At 58.2% G+C, this 23,638-nt stretch overlaps 1 protein-coding gene across 1 annotated transcript in view; it reads left to right on the forward strand.

The window, feature by feature from the left end:
* Positions 1–23,638, forward strand: part of CACNA1E (calcium voltage-gated channel subunit alpha1 E) — a 95,772-nt gene that overhangs the window by 12,893 nt on the left and 59,241 nt on the right. Inside the window, exons 4-6 of the mRNA XM_082002825.1 lie at positions 7,094–7,197; positions 8,037–8,189; positions 8,480–8,661. Coding sequence (XP_081858951.1) covers positions 7,094–7,197; positions 8,037–8,189; positions 8,480–8,661 — 439 coding nt within the window. The remainder of the gene's footprint in view (positions 1–7,093; positions 7,198–8,036; positions 8,190–8,479; positions 8,662–23,638) is intronic.

A 23,638-nucleotide genomic window follows, 5' to 3' on the forward strand; every position in this document is an offset into this window, starting at 1 on the left:
GGGTTAAAACTCCCTCTGAAAATATCCAGGTGGGTGTGTGCTTCACACACTCCAGTGCCTGAGCATCATAGCACCGCGCTGGCTTTTTCTTTTTACAGCCGTAATACAATAACACGTTATGTGAGAGGTGAAGGGGTGAGGGGAACGCTTCTAACAATGGGGGAAAAAAAATCAAAATGGAAATTAAAAGGCCCTCGTGAAGTTGTGCTGCTCGGGAGCCGGGGAAGCAGTTGCTGTAAAGCCAGGATAAATACACCAGTGTCGCTGAAAGGAAGAGCTGGCGTCAGGGTTTTTTGGAGGGTTTAATAACAGCCGCTACACCTGGACGCTTTGTGTGAAGCCCTTGGGCACTGTGGTTTGCACCACGGGATTTTGCGGGGTGGAGCACGGCCAAGGGAAGGCAGGAATGAACGATCGCCGGCGGTGCCTGCCCTGCTCATTGCAAACCCGGAGCCCACCGGAGGGGCACCAGCCCGTGCCGCCGGAGGAAAGCCCGGCTCTCCAAGCCCCGATGGCTGGGAGCCTGGCCGCTTCCTCTGCCCTCCCGGTGAAATCCCGTGCACACCCGTGCCCTGATGTTCAGCCGCGGGAGAGAGTGGCTCCTGGCAGGCTGCTCTCCTCTGCGCGGGGTTGCAACGTGAGCCTGGGGATGAGGAGGGCAGGTCCTTCCTCATTGTGGTGCTGCCTGGATTTTGGGATGACCGTCCTGGAAAGCAGCCGGTGCCCTTCTGGCAATTCCCCTGAGCTCCCCCACGGCAGAGGCGAGGACGCTTTGCCCTCCGGTATTGAGTGCACCTTGCACAACCCAAATTCTGCATGTCCTAGGTGGTCTTTTTGGTCTCGGAGGTCCAGAGGTGGAGGGGGAAGCCCTCGAATGGGTGCTGGCAGAAGCTCTGTGCAGGAATATGCGTATGCTGCATCCCCTTGTGGTTTGGGGTGCCGGCCCCAGCAGCGTGCCTGGCACCCCACGCGTGTGTGAGAGCACACGTGTGTACGCGTCCACACCCGGGCTGGGAACAGGCTCTTCCCCCGGGGGCAGCATTTTCCTAAGGCAGGGAGAGCAGCGCAACCTCCAGGCGAGGGAGTTTGGGGGAGCGGATGCCGGGCGTGGAGGACAAGCGTTAAATCAGAGCACAGGCGCAGCATCCCCATGGGATTGCTCTGCCGAAGCCTGTACCGTCGCAAGGAGCGTTGTCCTATGGGATAAACCAGTAAAGAGTCCGAAAACCGGAGCAATGCTTTGATCACACCAGACAAGACTCTTTTTTTTTTTTTCTCTCACCCCTCTTCCCTTCTTTTCCTTTCATGAATGGTGCCGGTCTCCAACCTGCTGTCTGCCCCATCTCCCACCCCCTTCCCAGCTCTTTCCTTCCAGGACAATTAGTAAAGTGTTTGGTCTTTCGTTTGGATGAATAATTAATTCCCCAGCTCTGTAAATGATTCATGTGCCATATGCCATGGCGAGGGGATGCGCCTGACATCGGCACCTTGTATAAAGGGCAGGGCTGTTTCCCCGCCCCGGCGAGGGGACGGGGTGGGTGACATGGGGAAAAAAGGCTTTTGTGCTGCTGGGGGTGGGTGTTGGGGGGACATGGGGGATCCCCCCCGAGACAGGCACACCCCGCGCAGGACCCGGCCCGTGTGCCGCTCATGCGCTTCGCCCCGTCCTTCCCGGCTCCTCTTCCTCGGCGGTTGGTTTCCCGCAGCCGCCGCGCTGCGGAGTGAGTCAGTCCCTCCCACGCAGCTGCTGGTCCCCGGGGGCATCGCCTCCCCTCCCAGGCACCCCTCCGCCCCGTGCGGTCCCCCGTGGCTCCTTCCGCAGCCCCGACACCCTTGCAGAGCTCCCGGGCTGGGGTGAAGCCCCCGTCCTCGTGGGGTAAAGCCTCGGGCCAAGCTGTCGCGTCCCCACGTGCCGTTTCATCGCGCTGCCGCGGACCTCGGTCGGGAGAGGGGTTGCAGGGTAAAAGCCTGGCTTGAGGTAAGGGCAAAAGGGTTATTTCCCACCACGTCCTCACGTGGGGAGATGGTATCACCCAGGTTTGGGTGAATACCCCTGGGGTCTTGCGCCTCTCCTTTGGCGTGAGTTCAGACGGCTCCCGCCGTGGTACGCGGTCGCCCGCGCCGTGCTTTGCGGGGCCGGCTCTCCAGCCTCCTGGCAATGCTCCCTCGTGCACCGAATCCTGGGGGCTTCTTCAGGAAGAGGTGGCCTTGGGGGATCTTTTCACCCCCCCAAATCAAAGGCCGGTGAAGGCAGATTTTTGTCGTTCACCCTCGTCTCACACCTTTTAGGGCGGCGGCGGTGCCCAGTTCGGGGCTCTCAAAGCTGCCAGGAAAGACGGGATCAGCAGCTTTGCAGCAGTGCAATCCACTTGTGTCACGGCCCCAAAACCTAGAAAGGGAACGTGAAGGTGATGGAAGCTTTGAGGCTGCTCTGCGCTGAGGGCAGGACTTGGACCTGGTGTCCCTGTCCCTTGGCATCCCCAAAGCAGGACCGCTGCGCTCTGCTGGGGCACCCTCAGGGTGGGCGACCCGATCCCGCTGGCCCTGCCTCGAGTGGGGTTTGGACCCAAGAGCGTCGAGTAGATCCTGCTACTCATGATGCTGTTTGCAGAGAGGGGAGGGATTGAATCACCAGCAGAAAAGGGCAAAAATGGGGTAAATTCATCAGGTAACTTACTTTCCGTGAGCCGTTTGACCAGTGTATTAATTATGAAGTAGTCTCCCTCGTAGAGTCAGGTGGCAGTGCAAGCCCTCAGGGGCCTTTCCACTTAATTATAAATACTAATTTGTGCGTCAGCCAGCCAGCCCCCTCTCCCTGCCCCAGATTTTGAGCTGAGATTAGTCTGTCTCGGCCGATCCCTCCCTCCACCCAGCACGCCCCGGAGCTGCCCTTCGCTGGGACGGCTTGTGTCCACGTGCCTCTGCAGCGGTCCCTGATGGGAATGGTCGAGGGATGCTCAGTTTGGGGCGGCGGGATGAATCGAGGGTTGACCTGCTCATCTGCGGGTTCAGCCTTTGCTTGGTGTCCCCGGTGTGAAGCCCTTCGCGGCGCTTCGGGGCATGGTTTAGTGGGCACGGTGCTGTTGGGTTGACGGTTGGACTTGATGATCTTAAAGGTCTTTTCCGACCTTAGTGATTCTGTGATTCTGTTCCCCGAGCTGTGTGTGCTGTCCCCAAGGGCTGAGGCTTCGGGGCTGCCGGTGCCGCTCCGGATGGGATGATGGGGACGGGAGCGGGCGCGATGCGCAGCCCCTGGCACGGGCAGCGGAGGCACGGTGGGATGCCATAGTGAGTGATAGTGGCCGAATTTGGTGCTGGCTCCATGCTAGTAAAAGCGCTTTGTGTGGGCAGGGTCACCAAACATCACTCATGGATTATTCTGCGAAGTCCCAAAGAGCACAGAGTAATTTTAAATGAGATTTTTTTTTTTAAATTTTTTGTATCCCCTCCCCGGGAAAAGAAATCCATAGGTGCTGGTCTTCAGCCGGAGGCGAGGGCGTGCGCTTTGCGCGGCTGCTGCGAGCTGGAGCGGTGCCCGCGGGCTGAGCATCGCTCTGCCAGCCCCGGAGCCTGCAGGTGCGGCGGGCCCAGCGGGAGCTCGCCCTTCGCTCCGCAGCCTGTAAATAAATAAGATAAAATAATCATCTGGGTTGCAAACAGAAAGCATTGGATTTTATTTTGGTTCCCCCCCGCCGCCGAAAGCATGTTTTTGTCTGCTGGTGATTGCTCACTATTCAATTATACTTTGGGGATTAGCATATATTTCCCATCCTGCCTCTCCTCTCATTTGCATTCTTCCAATAGCTCCTCTCTGCTCTTTTCTCCACCTGAATTCTCTTCCCTCTTTCCTCTGAAGAAGTAAAACTAACCCCTTTGCCTGGGTGACCTATAAAAACGCCTTCACTTTTTTTTCCTTTTTTTTTTTTTTTCCCCTCCAGTACATATGATGAAAAGCATGAGATCATTGGGATTTTTATAGCCCAATCTGGCAGCTTTTTCAAATAACTTGGATGGTGAGAAGTAATTTTAGTTTGGGTCCTTGCCTAAAAATAAAAAATAATTATTAGAACATCAGACGTGGATATTGTAAGTGTTCAAAAAGGGTTTAAATCGTTCTACAGATACCGGAGCTGCTGCCCCGCGTCAGCACAAAGGTTTGTCACAGCTCGAGTCCCATCTCTGCGCTGCGTGTCCTGAGGAGCTGTAAGAAACCTTAAGGCATGTCAATAAGTAAATGAGAAATGGGTCGTGCTGGGTAATACCGGTGTCTCTCTACAAAAAAAAAAAAAAAAAAAGAAAAAAAAATTGGCATGCTTAGAGGGTAAATAAGCAATTAGCAGGTGAGATGCTGGAGCCTGAAGCAGGACGGTGTGTTTTGAGCCTCGCATTTATTATTAGCGGTGATGTGGAGGGGGTGTCTGTGCGCACGAGCGAAGCCTGGCTGTTGGGGAGAGGGGACGTCTGTTATTTAGAACCATCGAAGGGCTTGGGGAAAAGCAGGCAGAAGCCATCCCGGCATGCCTGGAAGCTTGCTTGGCTCTTTCCAGCCACCTCAATTGGTCTAAAGGTGGTCCAGGGCTGCTCAGACCCTGCTCGGAGGCTCTGGGACGGACGGGTTTTCCGGCAGCGGCTCCGGCAGCGCGCGCTCCCGGCGCGTCCGCCCTCGCCAGGAGCTGCGGCTGTGCCGGCGAAAGGGCGCGCGGGCGCCCGCTTCGTGGCGGCGGGTCATCTTTCTGTCGTCGGTCGCGAGACGCGTCCGTAGCGCAACCACTTCGCTCTGGCGATCTGTCCAGAACTCCTTCCGAAAGGGCTGGTGGTGTCCCTCGTCCCCCAGCGATGACAAGGAGCATGTCACCTTGCCACAGAGGAGTCCCATTCTTAGCAGCTAATTTGGAGCGCGGGGAAGGAGTGCCCTGAAACCGCCCGAACCTTGCCTGCAGGCTCGGCGCGGCGGCTCCCGAGCCCTTCAAACAAATCTGGGTTAGCGGAGGACTTGGCAGCCGGGGCGTCCTGCTCCCTGCCGCCGCGCTGGACCAGCGGTGCCCCGGGCGACGGTCCTGCCCCGGGGCAGAGGCGTGCGGTGGGGCTGGGAGCGGCGGCAGCTCCACCTCCGTCGCTCCGCCATGGCTCGTGCTGCTCTGTGGTGGTACGATAGAGCTGTCTGTCCCCAGGAGCCTTCTAACTGGGCTTTTCACGGTGCCGGGCTTGCATTGGCAAGATCTCAGGAGAAGGGCTGGAGCTCGTGTCCAGCCCGGGAGCGTCCCTGGAGATGCTCGGCCCTGGCTGGAGTGAGCGCAGGGGCTGCAAATGCCCTTTTCCCCCATGGTTTTGGGAGGCTGGTTAGACACCAGGCATCAGGACAGGAGGAGCAAAAGCTGAGGAGGGTCTGAAGGAGGGCCTCGGGGTCTCTGGTGCACCGTTGGGCACGGTGCGTCTTCTGTGCCGGTGTTTTGGGGAGCGCTGGGTTACCCTGCCCTGGCTGGCTGGTTGCGAGAAAGGTGAAAGCGCCCGTGCTCTTCTCTCTCCCACGTGCTGCTGAGTGGCCGTGCTTTATCGTACTTATTGACCTTACAACCCATTTAATGACGCAGCTCTCCCCAGCCTCGGGGTGCTCCTGGCTTAATTAAGTCCCTCTTCTGTTCTCCCGGCAGCCTCGTGGGTAACAGGGGCTGGGGCGCGGGGGCCGTGCCGAAGGGGGACAGGGGAAAGGGAAAGTGCCATCAAGGGTAGAAGATCCCTGTATATGTCGGGGATGAGCAGCCTGATACGCTGTGGGGGCTGTGGGTGATGCTGGGGCGACGCATCCCAACGGCTGCTGGGGCCGGGCTTCGCAGCTGACCCCTTGCGCTGGGGCAGGGAGGAAGAGGAGGCTTCGGAAAAGGAGTTGGAGCAAGCTGGTTTGCTGATGTGAGAGCGTTTCGGCTGCTGGGGTATCCTAGGGAACCCAGCCGCCTTCCTGGAGGGGCAGGGTGGTACCTGCTGTACCTCAGGGAGAGGGGAGGGAAAGGGTGCTAATTGCTCAGCGCGCCAGAGAGCTGCTTTGGCCTGTAATTAGATGAATTAGTGGAACGATGACCTAATTTCCCTCGGTTTTGGGATTGCTGCAAACAGCCCTGAGGTTGCTGCCTCCCTGTGTCCCGCTCTCCTCCCTGTCCCCTCCTCTCCCATCCCCTGCTCCTCTGCTGCAGCCTGCCCTCCTCCTCCTTGCCCAGCGCCCCGGGGAGCCAGCCCAGCCTGGGGAGGAGGCCACGAGCTCCGGCATTGCCATCGGTGCTCCTGCGGCTCTGCCAGCATGCCCGAGCTGCACCATCCCCATCCCACCAGCAGCTACAGGTGCCCCGTGTATCTCCACTGCTGGACTCTGTGTGCACCGGCCCCGTTCTACCCCCATTTGTTTTCCAGAGATGGGCTTGAAAAAAATCTTTGTGTTTTAAAAGAAAATCTCTGGAGTCCTTCCCGTGCCTGCCGGTTGCTTTCCAAGGTCATCAAACTCTCATTACTATAGATTTTTGAATGTGTGTGAGGTTCTTGGCTCCTTCTCGGTAATCCCAGAGGTGGGACTCTAAAGGAAGCTCCATGTGTGGAAAAAGCCAGAGCGAGCTGACGGCTGGAGGCGCTGCCAGGGGAGCGTGGGTGGCCATCAGGGGAGTGACCCCCATGGCTGGGGCACCATCTCTGGTCTACGTGCCACCTGCCCCGGAAGGCAGGTTACACCCCCTCAGCCGCAGTGAGCGCGGTGTCGGCAGCGTTGAGACCCCACAGCGCAATCGCAGGGCACGGGTGATGGCCAGCGCTGCGGTGTGGGGCTGTCCCCAGCAATCCTGGTGTGGGGCGGGCATCGATGGGGGGCTGCCTGAGGTGGGTGGCCCCTGGGCGGCTTCTGCTGAACGGAGTGGCCAAAGAGCTTTGGTGCCAGCATCGGATGGGGCTCGCTGGCCTGTGGGCTTTGCGAGGCGTTGAATCTCTGTACCTGCCCAGGGACGCGGTCTTCCCTGTGGCTTCCCCCAGCCTGGCGGGAGAACGTGGCTCCTGGCACCGGCGTGGCTGAGGACTTTGCCTGGGGTAACTCTGCCCTCTCCCTGTCTGCCTGCAGCATCCTCGCCACTGCTGGGACGCACTTCAACACCCACGTGGACCTGCGGACGCTGCGGGCCGTGCGCGTGCTCAGACCTCTGAAGCTCGTCTCGGGCATTCCCAGTAAGTTGGATGCTCCTGGTCCTCCTCCCAGGGTGTCCGCATCCGTCCCTGATGTCCTTCAGAGTGAGAGGAGCCCGCGTAGCACCTCGGAGACGTCGGGTGCCATCAAGGAAGAGGGAGACACACCTCCCCACAGAGCAGGGTTCATACGTGCCATCTTCCCAGCCACGGCTTGGGTAACCCGCAGGGGAGGGCACTCTAGGATGGCAGCGTCTGGTGTCCCCGGCTGGCATTTCCCCCCAGCCGGCCTGCTCTGTGCTGGCACACGGCTGGGCTCAGCGGCTTGCCGGGACCTGCCGGCGGCTCCGCTTCCCTGGCCAGAAGGCAGTGGGTGGATCCTTTCAGGACTGAGGTTTATTCGGGGGAGATTTTGGGGTTTTTTGCAAGGTTTCATCTGCCGGCACGGGGATAAATAAAGAAACTAGGCTGCTGCCAGCACCGGTCCTCCCGTCCCTCCTGCCCTGGGCACTGGCTGGGCGGCGTGCTGGATCCGTGCCTGGGGGGCAACGAGGGGGACGGAGCTGCACGGGCCATGTCCCGTCAAGTCCAGGTGGCACAAGGACAGGCAAGACACCAGAGGAGGGACCAGATCCAGAAACCAGCCCTCCTGGAGCCTTGCTCTGCAGGCTGGCCCTCCCTGCTTCCCGGGACAGTGCTTTCCTCCGTGGTCCTCGCCTGCCCGAAGAGATCCTTCAGGCCACGCTGGCCTCTTGCGTCGGTCTGATGACCGTCCGTCCTCCCTGCCCGCTGTCCTCCTCTTGCCAGAGGTGGGGTGGACGTGCCCCAGGCGGGGGGTTTGTGTTACCGTGCTGAGCTGTGCTCTTTCTTTCCTCTCCCAGGCCTGCAGATCGTGCTGAAATCCATCATGAAGGCCATGGTGCCTCTCCTCCAGATCGGCTTGCTGCTCTTTTTTGCTATCCTCATGTTTGCCATCATCGGCCTGGAGTTCTACAGTGGGAAGCTGCACCGAGCCTGCTACACAAACAATTCAGGTGGGGAGAAGGGCTCTGCACCCCCTTTGCATCCCTCGGGTGGGAAAGAGCCGGGATGAGCCCGTGTAGGAAGCCCGGGGCTGCGAAGATCCTGTGTTTTGCTTCGTGCACACCAGGCATCACCCGGTTGCGTTCAGGGTGTCCCAGTTTCCTATGGGTGCAGCTGGGGCTGGTCCCAGCGGGGTCCCCTGCTCTGCCCCAAGCCCACCTGCGTTCAGGCTCTTCCCCTCGCCCGTCCCCTGCCTCTCTCTTACCTCCGCCTCCTTCGGCTCTCTGCTGTGTGCTCGCAGGTGAACTAGAGGAGCTAGACCCCCCCCATCCATGCGGGGTGCAGGGTTGCCCCCCAGGCTACGAATGCCGGGAGTGGATCGGTCCCAACGACGGGATCACGCAGTTCGACAACATCCTCTTCGCTGTGTTGACCGTCTTCCAGTGCATCACCATGGAAGGGTGGACCACAGTCCTGTACAATGTGAGTAGCGCTGCTCCGGGGTCCCTTTGGGCAGCTGGGGATGGAGCTGGGGAGCTGGGGACGGTATTTCTGTGAGCTGGAAACCTGTGACATCCTGGATATCCTTCGTGATGGAGATGGGGTCAGTCCTTCCAATCTGGGCAGGAGGTGGGGAATAGAGAGGCATGTGTTACACGTGTGTCTGGGCAAGGGGAGGTTTAAAGGCTTGGCCCCCACCTCTGGGCTGATTGTGCAATCTGTTCTAGAGAGCAAAACCTTGTGGGTTTGGGATGCAGCAAGTCTGCTTGAGGGCTGTCCCTGGGGAGCGGGGAGGCATCCTTCCTTCCCTCTTCCTCCTCCTCCTCCTGTGCTCCCCGGGGCAGCTCCCTCAGAGTGGAAGTAGTTTGCGGGCACTGCGCACCCACTCTCCCCGCCGACCAGGCGGTGGATGTGCCTGCGTCCCCGCGGCAGCCTTGGGAAGCCCCGGGGCTGGGCTTGGACACCCTCCCTGGGGCAGGGGCAGCGTTTTGGTGTCTGACGGGGAGCTGAGACCTTTGGTATTCACGCTGGAAACATCTGTGGGTGCTGAAGAAGCTGGTCTGGGTTCCTGTGGTTTGCAGCCGCTATGAAGTTGCCGACGCCCGAGCCCTTGGGTTACGCAGGGAGCGACTTGGGGGCAAAGCTGGAAGCAGGAAAAAAAGCTACAGGCGATCACAAAGCGTGATACCGTTGCGGGTGATTGGCTGTATATGTACGTTTTAGTTTATGGGCTAGAAGAAGTGGTGACGGTTCTGTTCCCAGCCTAATTTCAGCATCAATTTTGGCATCATTGCACCGGGAATGTTTTTATACCCCAGTTACCATAACGCCTGGAGATTTGCAGAGTGGCCTTGCTCCGCGGGAGGCAAATTGGGTGGCTTGTGATGGGGAAACGTGCTTCTGGCTTGTGATGGGGAAACGTGCTTCGACGGTTACTTCGTTGTGAGCAGCCGGCGAGCTGCGCGCGCGGGCAACCCGCGGGTTTTTGTACCAGCAGTTCCCGAGAAAGTCTGGTCCCCTGCCGCCGAGGGTGTCCTTACTGGGAAGGCTGGAGCGGATCCGTTTGATTTCTGGGATTTGTTGATCCACCATCTGGATCTTACTGGGGGATAAGGGTGGGAGGTGCTGCGGGGAGCACCGGTACCCGTGCTCTGCAGGACCTACCCCGCGGCATCCCCTGTTTACCACCATAGCTGCTAAATCGGGGGCTCTCTGGGTCACTTGGGGAGCCACAGCCCCAGTATCCCAATGCTCGTCCCAGCACCAGCCGCAATGCTGGGCAGACGTGCTCTGTCACTGTGTCCCCGATGGCCGGGACCCTAAGGTGCCTCCCTTTCCTGCTCCTCTGCAAAGAACCAGCTATTACTTACCTATCATAGAAAGGATTAAGGACCTTCCTTGGCTCTTAATTGAATGATGATTGGGGCCTTGGTGTAGTAAAATGCTGCTGATTCACTTCGGGAGGCGGCGAGGGACGGATGCTGTTCCCAGCGCTGTCGGGCTCTGCCTCCCGCCCTCCCCGGGGGCGCGGCGGGCTCGCAGGGTGCCTCTACATTGCAAAGGCTATGGGTGCTCAGTCCTTTTGCTGCTTGGAGGGAGCAAAATGGGCTTCTGCCTTTTTTTAGTAGAAAAATGAGGCATACACACCGGGGGATGCTGGAGGAGGGCTGGGCAGGGGTGGAAAGCCGCTGGGATGCTCTGCCATCACCTTCGTCCCTCGGAGCAGCAAACCGGAGCTACTAACCGGCATTGCACTGGACCTTGCCCAGCACATGCCCCAGGCCCGGGGGGATCGGCGGGGGTCTCTCTGCTTTCCCAGCAGAGTAAAGCGATGGGAGGCTGCATCCTTGCAGGTTAACACCGCAGCCTTGCAGAGGAGATCACAGGCAAACCACTTTAGCCACTTCTCAAGGAAATTGCTTACTATAGAATTCCCCTGTGTAACTGCATCGTGATTTTAGGATCCATTTTTCCACAATTTCACTGAGTCTAGAAGTGCAGCTCCTGGAATTTGTAGATAGCTTCACAAAAAGCTCATCAGCCCTGTGGTACTTTCCACGTGTGTCATTTCATGGATGTGCTTGCCTTTTGCCTTGTTTTCATCAGCCTTGCCTGTGTGCAGTGCTGTCTTGCTAGCTAGAAATCACAGTATGGGTTAAAAAAAAGAAAAAGCCTTGAACTGTGGGGGGTTATGACTTTTCCAGGTCCCATCCCTAGGAGCCTGAAGGACTTCAGTTTCTTTTAGAGGGGAATTTTGGTTTTGTGGCCCCTCTGGCTGTCTCTATCATCCAAAACAGGGGCTAAGGAGTATTTTGCTTTTCTTCTTATACTGGAGCAGATGTCCCTTCCCTGGGTCTGGCTGGAGACCAAACCTGATTTCTGTAGGGACCAGGGGGAAAAATAACGCTGGCAAAGAGGCTCGCTGTCCTACTTCGCCTCTGCTGGCGTGCCGGCACGGGTCAGGGGCTGGGTTGTGGTTTTGTTGTTAAACAGTGACGCTGGGGTCTGGGGAGGGGGTGGCAGGGCTGTGCCATGGAGTGCCGAGCACCGGGGCTGCCGGGGCATGGCACAGGCGCTCGGTGCTGCTGGTGGCATCGGATGCAGCAGGATGGGGAGTTTGAAATTGTGATTTCCTCCGAAACACCGGCTCCAGAGGCTGTATTTATTCACCGAGGTTGTTGGTTTGCTTTCAGCTGCTGCGCTTGCAGGTAACGAGGAGGAGCCTGGCTTGCCGGGAGCTGCCGCTCTCCTCTTCCTCACGCGTTGCCGGGAGCTGAGGTGGGAAGAAAAACACCCATGGTGAGCACTTGCTGGGCCCGGTGGGCTCTGCAGGGAGACGGGTCAGTCCTGCTTGTCCCGGCTGGATGCCCTGCCCGGAGCGTTGCTCTGTGCTCCCTGGGGCCGCTGGAGCCGGTAACGCCAGCCGCGCGGCACGGGAAGGGCAGCCCCCAGCAGCCGCGAAGGCGGCTGGATGCAGGCAGGGGAGCCGGGGCTGCCTGCGCCTCCTGCCAGCGCTGCTCACGGGGACGGCGGCTGCGGCGAGGTGCCGGCGGTCGCAAGCAGTTGCTGAGGTTGCGTGTGGTTGCGGGAGGCCACGGGTACAAGCGTGGGCACACGTCCAGCCACAGCCCCGGCCCGCCTCTTGCTCGCGCTGGGAGAGGTTTGAAGCGCTTCGCAGGCGCAGCACGGCCGGTGCGGAGAACCGGAGCCGGCCGTGCTGGGAAAGCCTGTTTCCCTGCGTGGATCTGGCCGCCAGGTTGAACTCCTGATCCTAATGTTGCGGCCCCAGTGAAGTCCCGAGGATTGGAGAAACCCGCGGACAGGCAGGAGTGCCGGCACGGCAGCGGTAACCAAGCCACAGCCGGGTCGTGCGAAGAGCCAGCTTGACTTTGCACAGGGCCACGGCCGTTCAAAGGATGGGTAAAAACGTTTGCCCGCTAGGGACGAGCATTAAAGCAGCGCTGGAAGAGCAGCCGTGATGCTAATTAAAAATGCACGGCAAGACCTAGTGGGAACTAGCTGGCCACAGTTGCTTGCCATAAACCTAAAAGGCCTCTCCTGGCACAAGGAGGGGGGCTAGAGGGAAGCAGGAGGGCAAAAAGGTACGGGGGGAGCCTTAGGAGATGCCAGGGCTGAGTGCTGGGAGCCTTCGGGGTGCTTGCGCAGCAGGAGGAGAGGGTTTGCTAGGGGAAAGGGAATCAAATCCTTGGCAGCTTCCGAAATACGCGCCGGCAGGCAGCGGTGGTGGGCAGGTCTGCGTGCCGTAGCCCCGGCGGAGATGGGGCGTGGGGGTCTCGCAGCCCCGCGCGAAGCTGAGCAGCCGCCTGCAAACAGCCGGGCGGTTGTGAAGGTGCGAGGCACTCGCTGAGCCCGGCAGCAGGGGCTCCGGGGTTTCGGCGTGCGGAGCTTGGGGCGTCGCGCTGCCGGGTGTTCAAAAGTTGGCTCGGGCGGGTTTTGACCCGTGAAGCACCAAACCTGAGACCTTCTGCTGGAGCTTGGTTTTCAAATGTGGCGAAACGTCCATCCTTTTTGGAAAGGGGGACTGTTCAGGCAGCCCTGATTCGGGGTGCTGGGAAAAGGGAGCGTGTTAAATCACCGGCCGTGCTGGGGCACATGGGTCAGAGATGGGCGCAAGGCTCGGCTGTCCTGCTCCCTGCCAGGTCCCGGTTGCACTAGTCGAGTGACCTTGGAGGGGCTCAGAGGAGGAATCTGTTGCAAAGCAGTTATTTTTCTGTGTGTGTGTGTACGAAATTGCTCGTCGCTTGGTGGCATGAGTTGCCGGGGTGTCACGGTCGTCCCTCGGGACGCTTGGCACTCGGCTGCTCTCGCCGAAGCAGCTGTGTGTGAATGGTGTGAGCGGGACCTGAGCATCGTGCAGGTCTGGGTGTGCTTCTCCTCTTGCTTTTTGGAGAATGAGGGCAGTGCCTGGCTTTATGGGGACAGCCAGGGGCCAGCGAAATTAATGATTTGACCAGACACTTTGCTCCTTTTGGGGTTTTCTTGTACCTGGGGCTGAGCTGGGAACCTCCCTGGTGCTTCCAGGAGCTGCTGCAGCTCCTTGGACATTGGTGCCAGTCTCCTGGGGTCCCTGCTCCCAAGGTGAGAGCTGCAGTGGCGCCGGCCACATGCCGAGGGTCGTAAGGACTCTGCAGCAAGGGCCAGTGGTGCAAAGACCTCCCTGAAATAGCACCTGCCCTGACACCTTGGTGACGGGCAGAGCACTGGAGGAGCTCAGTACAGTAGTGGTTCCACAGCTAGGGCCTGAGCCTGCCCTGCTGCTCCTTCGGGCACTGGGGAGGCTGAAGCTGGGAGTGTAATGGGTAACGCTGGCTCCCGACAAGGAGCAGTGCTGGCTAGAGCTGGCGTCTGGGGAGAGGAGGAGGAGGAGGGAGAGAGGCTGGAGAGCGGAGGAGATGGGAGGGATGGCGAAAGGGGGAAACCACTTGGCTTTTTAGCCCTCTGTGCCCTGGGACATCGCCAGGCTCTCGAGCTGGAGCGCTTGCAAAGGGAAAAGGAGTCCCTTCTTGCGTGTTTTAAATTAAGACACAACACAAAAAATACCTTGTCGAGGAGGTATGAAAATTTAATCAACACCCAGTGCTCTTAGCACCTCGGTAGCAAGCACAGAGCTTAATGTCTCTGCAGCTATTCCTGGCGGTTCCTGGCCATGCAGGCGAAGTGGGGTGAGCTGGGGGGGCTGCCAAAAAGTCCTCGGCAGTCATGGCACCACAGGGCAGAGCCCCTTCCTGCTTTTTCCTCTGAAACGTTAAACACTGGGTGTTTTAAATGCGATTAAGTTAGCGAGGACTTCAGAAAGGAGACTTCACGTTCCACCCCGCAAGTTTAAAACCTTCCTAACTTTACGGGAAGGAGCTGTTTTTCCCCAAATGGCTCCTGTTGGTGCCCGAGCCGGCAGCTCGCGTGCTGCCAGCCATGGGTGCTGGAGCCCATCCCCGATGGGCACGTGTGCGGCAGCCAGCCTGCTTCACCCTCTTCTGCCTTTGCTGAGTGTGGAGAAAGAGCCGTTTCTTGCAAAGCCGGACCCTCGCCATCTTGCCAAATATTCCTGCCTTTTTTTTTTTTCATTTTTTCCCGTTTTCCCTCTGTGTCTGTGCGTGTGCTGAAATGACACAGCAAGAAACCAACTGCGTCTGCTGGATCCCCAGCTTTGCAGGCATCTTCTTGTCAAAAGCTCCCTGCCCACACCCTGCTCCCTGCCCGCGCGGGAAAGTCTCGCTCCTAGACCGTCTGCCGGCGGGAGTGGGGGAGCGAGGGGCTGGTGGAGGCACCGGTGCTCCGGCACTGCCCGACAGCTCCGGGCCCGAGGAGGGGAGGTGGCGGTGGGTCTTGGTGCTGCCTGGCCCCCCCAACTGCTCGTCTTTGCTAAGCCTGTAATTTCATCAGCGGGTTTGGTGCTGGAAATTGTGCCGGCGAGGCTTTGCAAAGCTGTTTCCACGCCTCTGCGTTGGTGTGGGTGCTGCCGTGCGTCGGGGCTGGGTCGTGGGGGTGTTGGGGTGAGTTGGGGTCCTCGAGCGAGGACGTGGGTGGGTCAGTTGCCCCAGAGCATCGCGGCTGGGGCTGTTCCTGCATCTAGGAAACCTATCCCGGGGCGCAGCAGGGATCCAGCCTGGCGATCGCCAAGCCCCATTGAAAACCGACCCCAAAGCTGATCCCGTGGAAACCGTGCCCCTCGGCAGCGTGCGGGCTCCGGGTGCAGCCGGAGGGGCAGCGGCGCCCGGGATCTGCTCTGGGAGCGCTTGGCGCTGCCTCAGCCAAGCACTGGGTCTGCCGAAGGCTGCGGAGCTTTGCAAATACTCCGTGGGGAGAAGCTCCTCCTGCCTGCGGGCGGTTAGGGGGGTGCCCTCACCTGGGGCCGGGGAAGGTGCAGGAGGGGTCCGGGAAGGTGGGGGTTCGGCAGCAGAGGTGGGGGCAGGCGCAGGGTCGCAGCAAGGGATGGCTGGGGGAGAGGAGGAGGACGCACGCGTGGGGTCAGGGGCTGCGGATCGATGCTGGGGCATCTGGGTGTGATTTCTCGCTGGATCGGGGGAGAGCAGAGCGATAATGGGTCTCTTACTGGTGCCCTTATCAAATGTTTTGAAAACACTTGATTTTTGGTAATGCTTCTAGCAATGCACTTTTTGCATTCCATCTAGAAAACGGAAAAATGAAATATTTGGGGTATTTTTCTGTCTCCCCACTCCATCCCCTTCCCCGCACCCGCACAGACACAAGCGTGCCCACGCACCGCGGGCTTTGCCGAGCTTTGCGGGCCCCTCTGCAGGGACTCCGGCCTGCCTCCGGCACCCCAGAGCACCCCGGGGCGGGCGAAAGGCAGCGCTGCAGGCAGGGCATCAGGCAGGAGGTGCCCACCTTGCCTGGAGACCCCGGCACACGGCGGCGGCAGGATGCGTCCCATCGGAGGCCAGCCCCAGCCCTGCGAAGGAAATGTACCAATTTCCTCGATTAACCTGATTTGGAAAAGCAAAGCATTTTCATTTAGATCTTGTCCAGCGCTGGGGTCGCTGATGGATACCAGGCAGGGCTGGTGGGGGTGAAGCATGGCCCTGCATGCTGGAGATCCAATTACCGCTATTAAAGGGAAGAAAGAGATCTGTTACTGCACTGGGGAGAGCAGCAGCGGGTGCCAAGGTCTTGAGGGAACTGGTTAGGCCAGCGAATCTGCTGTAAGGTATTTTTTAAAATTTCCCCCCCCCCCTTTTTTTTTTCTGCTGGGGTGTGGAGTTTTTGAGGCTGTGTTTCTCGGCCAGATGCTGCAGTGGTTTGCAGGGAGGAGCGGCTCGGGGGCTGCGGAGGTGATGTTGGGGGGGTGGTGTCAGCTGTGGTGGGGACACGGTGGGTGTCACCACCAGGCAAAGACCACTGGGAGTTGCCGAGCTGAGGATTTGGCGTATGAATCACGGAAGCTGTGGTGGTTTCGCACCCGCTGTGCCCCCGCGCCGGGCAGCAAGCCCCTGGGAAGCACAGGCACAGCACCCGGGGCAAAGCCTCCTGAGACCCTGGCTCTCCCCATCATCCCCAAACGCCCTCGCTAGGATTGCAGCCGGGGGGACAGGCAGACCTCTCCTGCCCGGCCGTGGTGGTTGGGATGGTTTGGTCATCCCGTTCCTGCCCGTTAAAGCCTGCCTGCAATGCAGGCAAAGCCGTGGGTGGCTGTGGGAGATCCCTGGAAGAGGACTGCAATGAGAGCAGGATGGGGCCGCCCATGCTGCTGGAGGTCCCATGGATTTCTCCCCCCACCCCTGTAGCGCAGCGCTGCTGTATCCCCTGAGCACATCACGGCCGGTTGGTTACAGTAATAAATGTATATTACTCTAATCTAATTATGGGCCATTTTGGTCCAGATTCAGAAACCACTCTCCTAATGCAGATGGATTTTGAGAGGGGACTTGACTGCCTACGGGGCGTCAGCACGAGCAATTGATGTTGGCCAAGCTGGACGTGGAGGTCTCAAGGACGCATCTCCCGCTGGGGAAGGGGCAGAAAGGTCCTCTCCTCTCCACGGAAAGCTTGAAGTCGAGAGCCCAGCCCTGTTATTAGACACCAGAGAATCAACAAAGGTGGATCACTGCATGAATGAAGTCCAGTGGTTCCCTGCATCCTGCTGCTACCCAAATGAGTTGGGTGCCCAGAACCTTGGTCCCCAGTCCCCCTCCCTGAGCTGGTGGGCAATGAGGGGCTGTGAAAGGCGCCCTGCACAGGCAGAACATGCTCTCTGTTTATTTTTAGGTAGGAGAGACAGAATCTGTAGGTTTTTTTGTTCCCCTTCCCTATAGCAAAGAAATCCTAAAGTTTCCCATGCGAGCGCAGCCCGAGGGAGGGTACGTGTGGGCTGCGAGCTTGTGCTTTGCATTCGACTCCGGTATATATTTAGATTTCTTTAGTTTTCTGGCCCCCCGAGTGAGACCTGCTTTTGCAGCTCCCTGCGCCTTTTCCTGCCCTTTGAAACAAAACAAAACAAAAACCAACACAGGAGGTGCTGAAAGAATAACCCCGTGCCGGGGGTTGAGAAGCGGTAGCCATCGGGGGCTGCTGTGCTGGGTAGAGTCCTGCCACGCCGGCTCCGTTACCCCATGAGGACCCTGCTCCCACGCCTTGGTGGTGTCATTTTTATAGGCTTGGAGGCTTTGCTGGCAGTGGGGTGGGTCGTGTCCACGGCAGGGATGCAAGTCCAGTGGTTCAGCTCCTGGCAGGGTATGCCTTGGGATGAGAAACACCCATGGGTGCGGAGTCCCTTGGGGAGGCTGTGGCTCCTTAGTCTTCACCAACAAGCTCGTGTTGGTGTCTCGGGTATGCCTGGAGGCATCAACAAACGTGTTTCTTGGTCTGGTGGCTGTAGGAGAGCTTAGGTGATGGTGGTTTAGGCTGATGGGGTGCATAACAAAAGTGGTTGTCTTAAAGGAAAGGGAAGAAGCAGCAAAGATCAGCCATCAGGCAGCTCCTCCATTTCCCAAAGGGCTTGGGTGAGCGATGGAACCTGGTCTGCAGCACGGGGAGCCAGGGATTGCTTCATTAAAGCAGTTACAGCGGCCATGTAATTTGGGGATTAAACTCCCTGTGTCTGCCCTGGCTGCTGCACATGGTGACCTCCTGGTACCTTCAGCAAAGGGGAAAAAAAACCCCACCAAACCAGCGGGAAGGCACAGTGGACCAAGGCGATGAACCACTGCCTATGGAGGGTTGCTGAGAACAAATGATGCCCCAAAGGAGTGGGAAAAGGAGCTGCTCAGTCAAGACAACTGCATTCTGGCACTGAAGAAGTCGGGAAGTGCTACGGAAGCTGCCAAAAGTCACGCCAACATGGACTTCGTGAAGGATGCTCAAAGGTGTGGTGAGCGGTTCCCTACCTCTGCAGACGGAAGCAAGGCACGAAGCTGGGGACATTTGGGCACGGATGGGTATTTCACCCCGGCTTTTGGTCAACACCAAGGTAGGTGTTGGCAACAAAAAGGACTGGATAGTGGGAATGAGGACACTGGCACGAGCACAGCCGACGTGAAGCCGAGCACCGAGACCATCACGCCCATCAGCCCAGCCCTCAGGGTGGCTTCCCTCCGCTCCATGCTTGGAGGGAGCTGGCACATGAAATGGCAGGTCTGGTAACAAGTATTTTTAACAACTCCATCGAGTTGGGGGAGGCACCATCTGACTGGAGAATAGCGAATGTGATGCCTATATTTAAAAGCGGGGGGAGGAGGGGGGAAAAAAAATCTAAGGCAGGCAGGAATAGGACTGTAAGCCTGACCTCGATCGCATGCCATTTTGGAACAGATTTGGAAGGCAGAAGAGGAAAATGAATCATGGGTTTGCCAAAGGTAGGTCACTCCAGGCTAACCTGGCATCGGAGACCTGGAAACGTGTAGAGCTGCTCTTTGTAGTAAAGCTTTTGCTATGGGAAAGCATTAACGAAGCGGAGAAGAGGGGAAGGAGAAGAGGAGCTCTGCGAGGCTGGCAGGGAAGCGAGCAGTGTTGGGGTGGCTCTGGGTGGTGTTGAGGGGACGTAGTGGCCGGCGGCGACCGGTGGGGCTCCTTGGGGATGAGTCATGGGCTTTCCTGCTTCCAGCTTACGGCATCGGCTGGCTTCCTGCAGCTGGGGGGATGGAGGCTGCCTCCACGGGCTGGGGGAGCCTGAGGGCTGGAGAAAGAGATGCGGGATGCTGTGAGAAAGGGAAAGCCATGTGCATCTCTCCTAGGAGCCCAGGTCTCGCTGATCAGGAAGCAGTGGTGTTGGAGGAGGACGGGATGAGTGAGTGAGCGCAGGGGGACCGCAGGCCGGGGGAGCGGGGAGGTCTGCAGGCAGGATGGTAAAGTCTCGGTAGCATCGTGAAGGGGTGGAGTGGGACCCATCAGGATTGCTCGCTCGGGTCTCCGGCATCCGGGGAAGATGAACTGAGCCTGGAGTGGAGCAGGGAAAGGGCTAGTAGATAAAATAGGGAGGGAGAGCCAGTCATACAGGAGAGAACTGGAGAAACCTCCAGATATCCGCAGGGTATTCAGCCCCCTGAGCTGGAAGATGGGGATGGAGAGCACAATAACCCACCCATAATCCAGGAGGAAGCAGTTAAGGACCTGTTAAGCCACCTGGACACCCACAAGTCTATGGGACCTGATGGGATCCACCCGAGAGTACTTGAGAGAGCTGGCGGAGGAGCTTGCCAAGCCATTCTCCATCATTTATCAGCAGTCCTGCTTAACAGGGGAGGTCCCAGAAGACTGGAGGCTTGCCAATGTGACACCCGTCTACAAGAAAGGCCATAAGGAGGATCCTGGGAACTACAGGCCTGTCAGCCTGACCTCGGTACTGGGGAAGATCATGGAGCGGTTTGTCTTGAGAGTGCTCACAGGGCATGTGCAGGACAACCAAGGGATCAGGCCCAGCCAGCATGGGTTCATGAAAGGCAGGTCCTGCTTGACCAACCTGATCTCCTTCTATGACCAGGTGACCTGGATGAGGGAAAGGCTGTGGACATTGTCTACCTGGAAAACCTAGGTTGTTTACCTGGCCTTTGACAGCGTTTCCCACAGCATTCTCCTGGAGAAACTGGCAGGTCATGGCTTGGACAGGTTTACTCTTTGGGTAAAGAACTGGCTGGATGGCCGAGCCCAGAGAGTTGTGGTGAATGGCGTTAAATCCGGCTGGTGGCCGGTCACAAGCGGTGTTCCCCAGGGCTCGCTTCTGGGACTGGTCTTGTTCAATATCTTTATTGATGATGTGGATGAGGGGATCGAGTGCTCCCTCAGTAAGTTTGCAGATGACACCAAGCTGGGTGGGAGTGTTGATCTGCTGGAGGGCAGGAAGGTTCTGCAGAGGGATCTGGACAGGCTGGATCGATGGGCCGAGGTCAACTGTATGAGGTTTAATAAGGCCAAGTGCAGGGTCCTGCCCTTTGGCCACAACAACCCCCTGCAACGCTACAGGCTTGGGGAGGAGTGGCTGGAGATCTGCCCGGCAGAAAAGGACCTGGGGATGCTGGTTGACAGCCAGCTAAATATGAGCCAGCAGTGTGCCCAGGTAGCCAAGAAGGCCAACAGCATCCTGGTCTGTATCAGAAATAGTGTGGCCAGCAGGAGTAGGCAAGTGATTGTCCACCTGTACTTGGCACTGGTGAGGCTGCACCTTGAATCCTGTGTTCAGTGTTGGGCCCCTCACTACAAGAAGGATGCTGAGGTGCTGGAGCGTGTCCAGAGAAGGGCAACGAAGCTGGTGAGGGGTCTGGAGCACAAGTCTGATGAGGAGCGGCTGAGGGAGCTGGGGGTGTTCAATCTGGAGAAGAGGAGGCTGAGGGGAGAACTTCTCGCTCTCTACAACTACCTGAAAGGTGGTTGTGGTGACGAGGGTGTTACTTGGTCTCTTCTCCCAAGTAACCAGCAACAGGATGAGAGGAAATGGCCTCAAGTTGCACCAGGGGAGGTTTAGACTGGATATTAGGAAAAATTTCTTCACCGAGAGGGTGGTCAAGCATTGGAACAGGCTGCCCAGGGAGGTGGTGGAGTCACCATCTCTGGAAGTGTTCAAAAAAACGTGTGGATGTGGTGCTTCAGGACATGGTTTAGGGGATGTGGTGGTGCTGGATTAATGGTTGGACTTGATGATCTTGAAGGTCCTTTCCAATCTTAGTGATTCTGTGATTCTGTTTAGATATTAGGAAAAATGTCTTCACCGAGAGAGTGGTCAAGCATTGGAACAGGCTGCCCAGGGAAGTGGTGGAGTCACCATCACTGGAAGTGTTCAAAAAAACGTGTAGACATGGCACTTCGGGACATGGTTTAGTGGGCATGGTGGTGTTGGGTTGATGGTTGGACTTGATGATCTTAAAGGTCTTTTCCAACCTTAATGATTCTGTGATTCTGTGAACCTTGCTTTGGCTAGCAGCCAGAGGCTGGGGATGGCCACGATAGCTATCTATATCAGGCATCAGGATGGGAAACAGTATTTCGGCCAAAGGCCAATGCTGCTAAAAGGACAGAGGGATATATAAAATGACCACAAATAAATTTAGGCTGAAAATTAGAGCAGCCATTAGAGAATCTGCCTGAGGAGCCTTCCAGTGGGAATAGTGAGTTTTTAAGGCAGAGCTAACAAAAGTTTTGGGGAGATTGCATGACTCAAGGGGGTCTGGACTCGGCAATTCTGCAAGACCTTGGCAGTCTCTGTCCTCTCTCAGGCAAATGCAGCCGGGTGTGGTGGTTCCTTTCGTTTCCTGGGCAGATGTGCTTCAGCTTTGGGAGTGGAGAGATGGGAATAATTCCACTCGTGTGTGTATGCACATGCGTGCTGTTCTGCCTGCTGATGTCCTGCTGGACTGGATGCTTTGTGGTCGTGCTCCCGGCCACAGGCTAGAGAAGCAGTGGAAGATGCAGAGCCTGTGAAATGCCAAGCCCCTTGTGTTTCCCAAATGAGCCCCCTTGTCCCCATGGCTGAGCCCTCTGCAGCCTGTGGGCTGCAAAGGTGCTGGAGCAACCCTTCAAGCTCCTTGGGGAAGAAAAGGGCAAATTTTGGTAGTTGGAGCTGCCGAGCAGGTACAAGATGATGGGCCGGAGCTACTGCAGCCTGGCTGGGCACCACCAGCTCCTGGTTTTGTAGGGAGTGTTGGGCTGTGCCCTGGGAAATTTTGTCTTAGGGCTGGGAGGGTCCTGGCAAAGCTGGCACCGGCCAGGGTACCCATGTCGCTGCTCAGGGCAGGACTGTTCCTGGGCCTGCTGGCACCGTCCTGGCCGGCTGGGACCATTCCTGAGCTTGCTGTGGTCAGTGGTGTGTCCTTGGGTCCGTGGTCACAGCTCTCCATCCCCTCCCCTGCCCGAGCAGTGCCCCTCCTGGAGCCACTGGCTGCTAGCAGTGCGAGACATGTAACCCTCCAAAACCCCTGAAATCTCACTAATCCCCTTTTCCTCCACCCCTGTGGGAGCTGGGTACACAAACACACGTAGAGGCGGAGATTGCAGACAGCCTGTCCTGGCAGGGCTCTGCTGTGCCCCTGCCTCAGCTTTCCCAGTTGTGGGTCCCTGGTGCCACCAGCTTTGACTACGTCCACAAACCACAGCGGGAAGAAGTGGTCTGGGTGCTGCTGCTGGTATCGCTGGCAGATAACCCTGGGGGAATTGCCCTCTGCTCCGTCATCTCATCCCCATCGCCCATTCCAGCTCCTGCTGCGTGTCACTGGAGGGGAGAAGGCCAAAGGAGGGGACGTGGTGGCCCAGCCCTGAGGGAAGGTGTCGTCTTCACATGTAGGAAAGGAGCTCATCTCTTTTGCATCCCCTGTGCTAATGGGAAGGGGACATGCTTGGGGAAAGCCTGTGGGTTTTGGGCAGGAACCAGTTTCAAAGGCGAGCAGTCCTGGCACGGGTGGCAGGTACCCAATGGCACCTTGGCAGGGAGCTGAAGCCCAGCCAAGCTTGGGCCAGGGGGTTTCATGATGTTTCATGATGCCTTGAAGACTAAGGCCATGGCAAATGGTGTTGTTAGAGCAGAGCACGGTGGCCTGGGTGTCTCTGGAGTGCAGTGATGAGCGTTGGCTATATGGGATTCCCATGCATCATCCCCACCTCCCTGCGCTCGCTTTCCCCTGGCCCCAGGGAAAGGGGCTGGCGGTGGACTGGGGCTCTTGAGAGGTGCAGGACCTTGAGAAGAGGCGTGTGGTTTCCTCGGTGCCGAAGGAGGAATTGAGTCATTGGAGGGCATCGAGTCTTTCCAGATCCTTGCCCCAACCTCAAAGTTCCCAATTGCTGCTGTGTGCCAGGTGCTCCTCGGCACCGGGGTCTGCCCGCAGTATCCCCTGCCTGGCGCTGTGGCTGATGCATGCCACAGGATGTGCTGGCATCGCCCTTCCTGCCTCGGGCTCGGCGTCAGGGTGGTAGGGTGCCCGGCTGAGGTTCCCGCTGGCACCTCAGTCACCAGAGGAAGACTCTGGTGCGGTGGTCTTTCTCTCCCCCTCCGAAATGTGTTTCTCCCCTTGCAGAGCCTTGTCTCGGCTCCTGCACTGGCTGACCAGGAGACGTGGTGCCAATGACTCAGATGAAGATGAGAGCTTAATTAGCACAGGGAGAGGGGGGAAGAGAGAGAAAAGAGAAAGAGTCTTTCATTGCAAGAAGATTGATACCACCTCCCCCAGACAGTCACGTTCTATCACATCACCCTCCAGCCCGGCGTCATGTGCTCCGTGCCTGACACTGGAGGACAAATGGGGCCCGGGAAGTGGCTGCTAGGTACAGAGGGGCACTGCTTTATTAAAAACCTCAGGGAATGAACGTCTGGAGTTATAGAGCAGGGCTTGCCAGCAGCCTTTTTAGCTGTCGGGCTTTGCCCTGCCGTTAGAGCCGACCCTCCGCTCTCAGCTCCTTGGGGCTGGGGTAGCACGCCCGGGGCAGGAGGGTGTTTGCAAGGTACGTGCGATGATGCTCATACAAAACACCCATTTGAAGGCGTGGGGCTTGCCCGCACCAG

The sequence above is a fragment of the Phaethon aethereus genome (assembly GCF_964289735.1).
Source record: "Phaethon aethereus genome assembly, chromosome: 8".
Lineage (NCBI taxonomy): Eukaryota > Metazoa > Chordata > Aves > Phaethontiformes > Phaethontidae > Phaethon > Phaethon aethereus.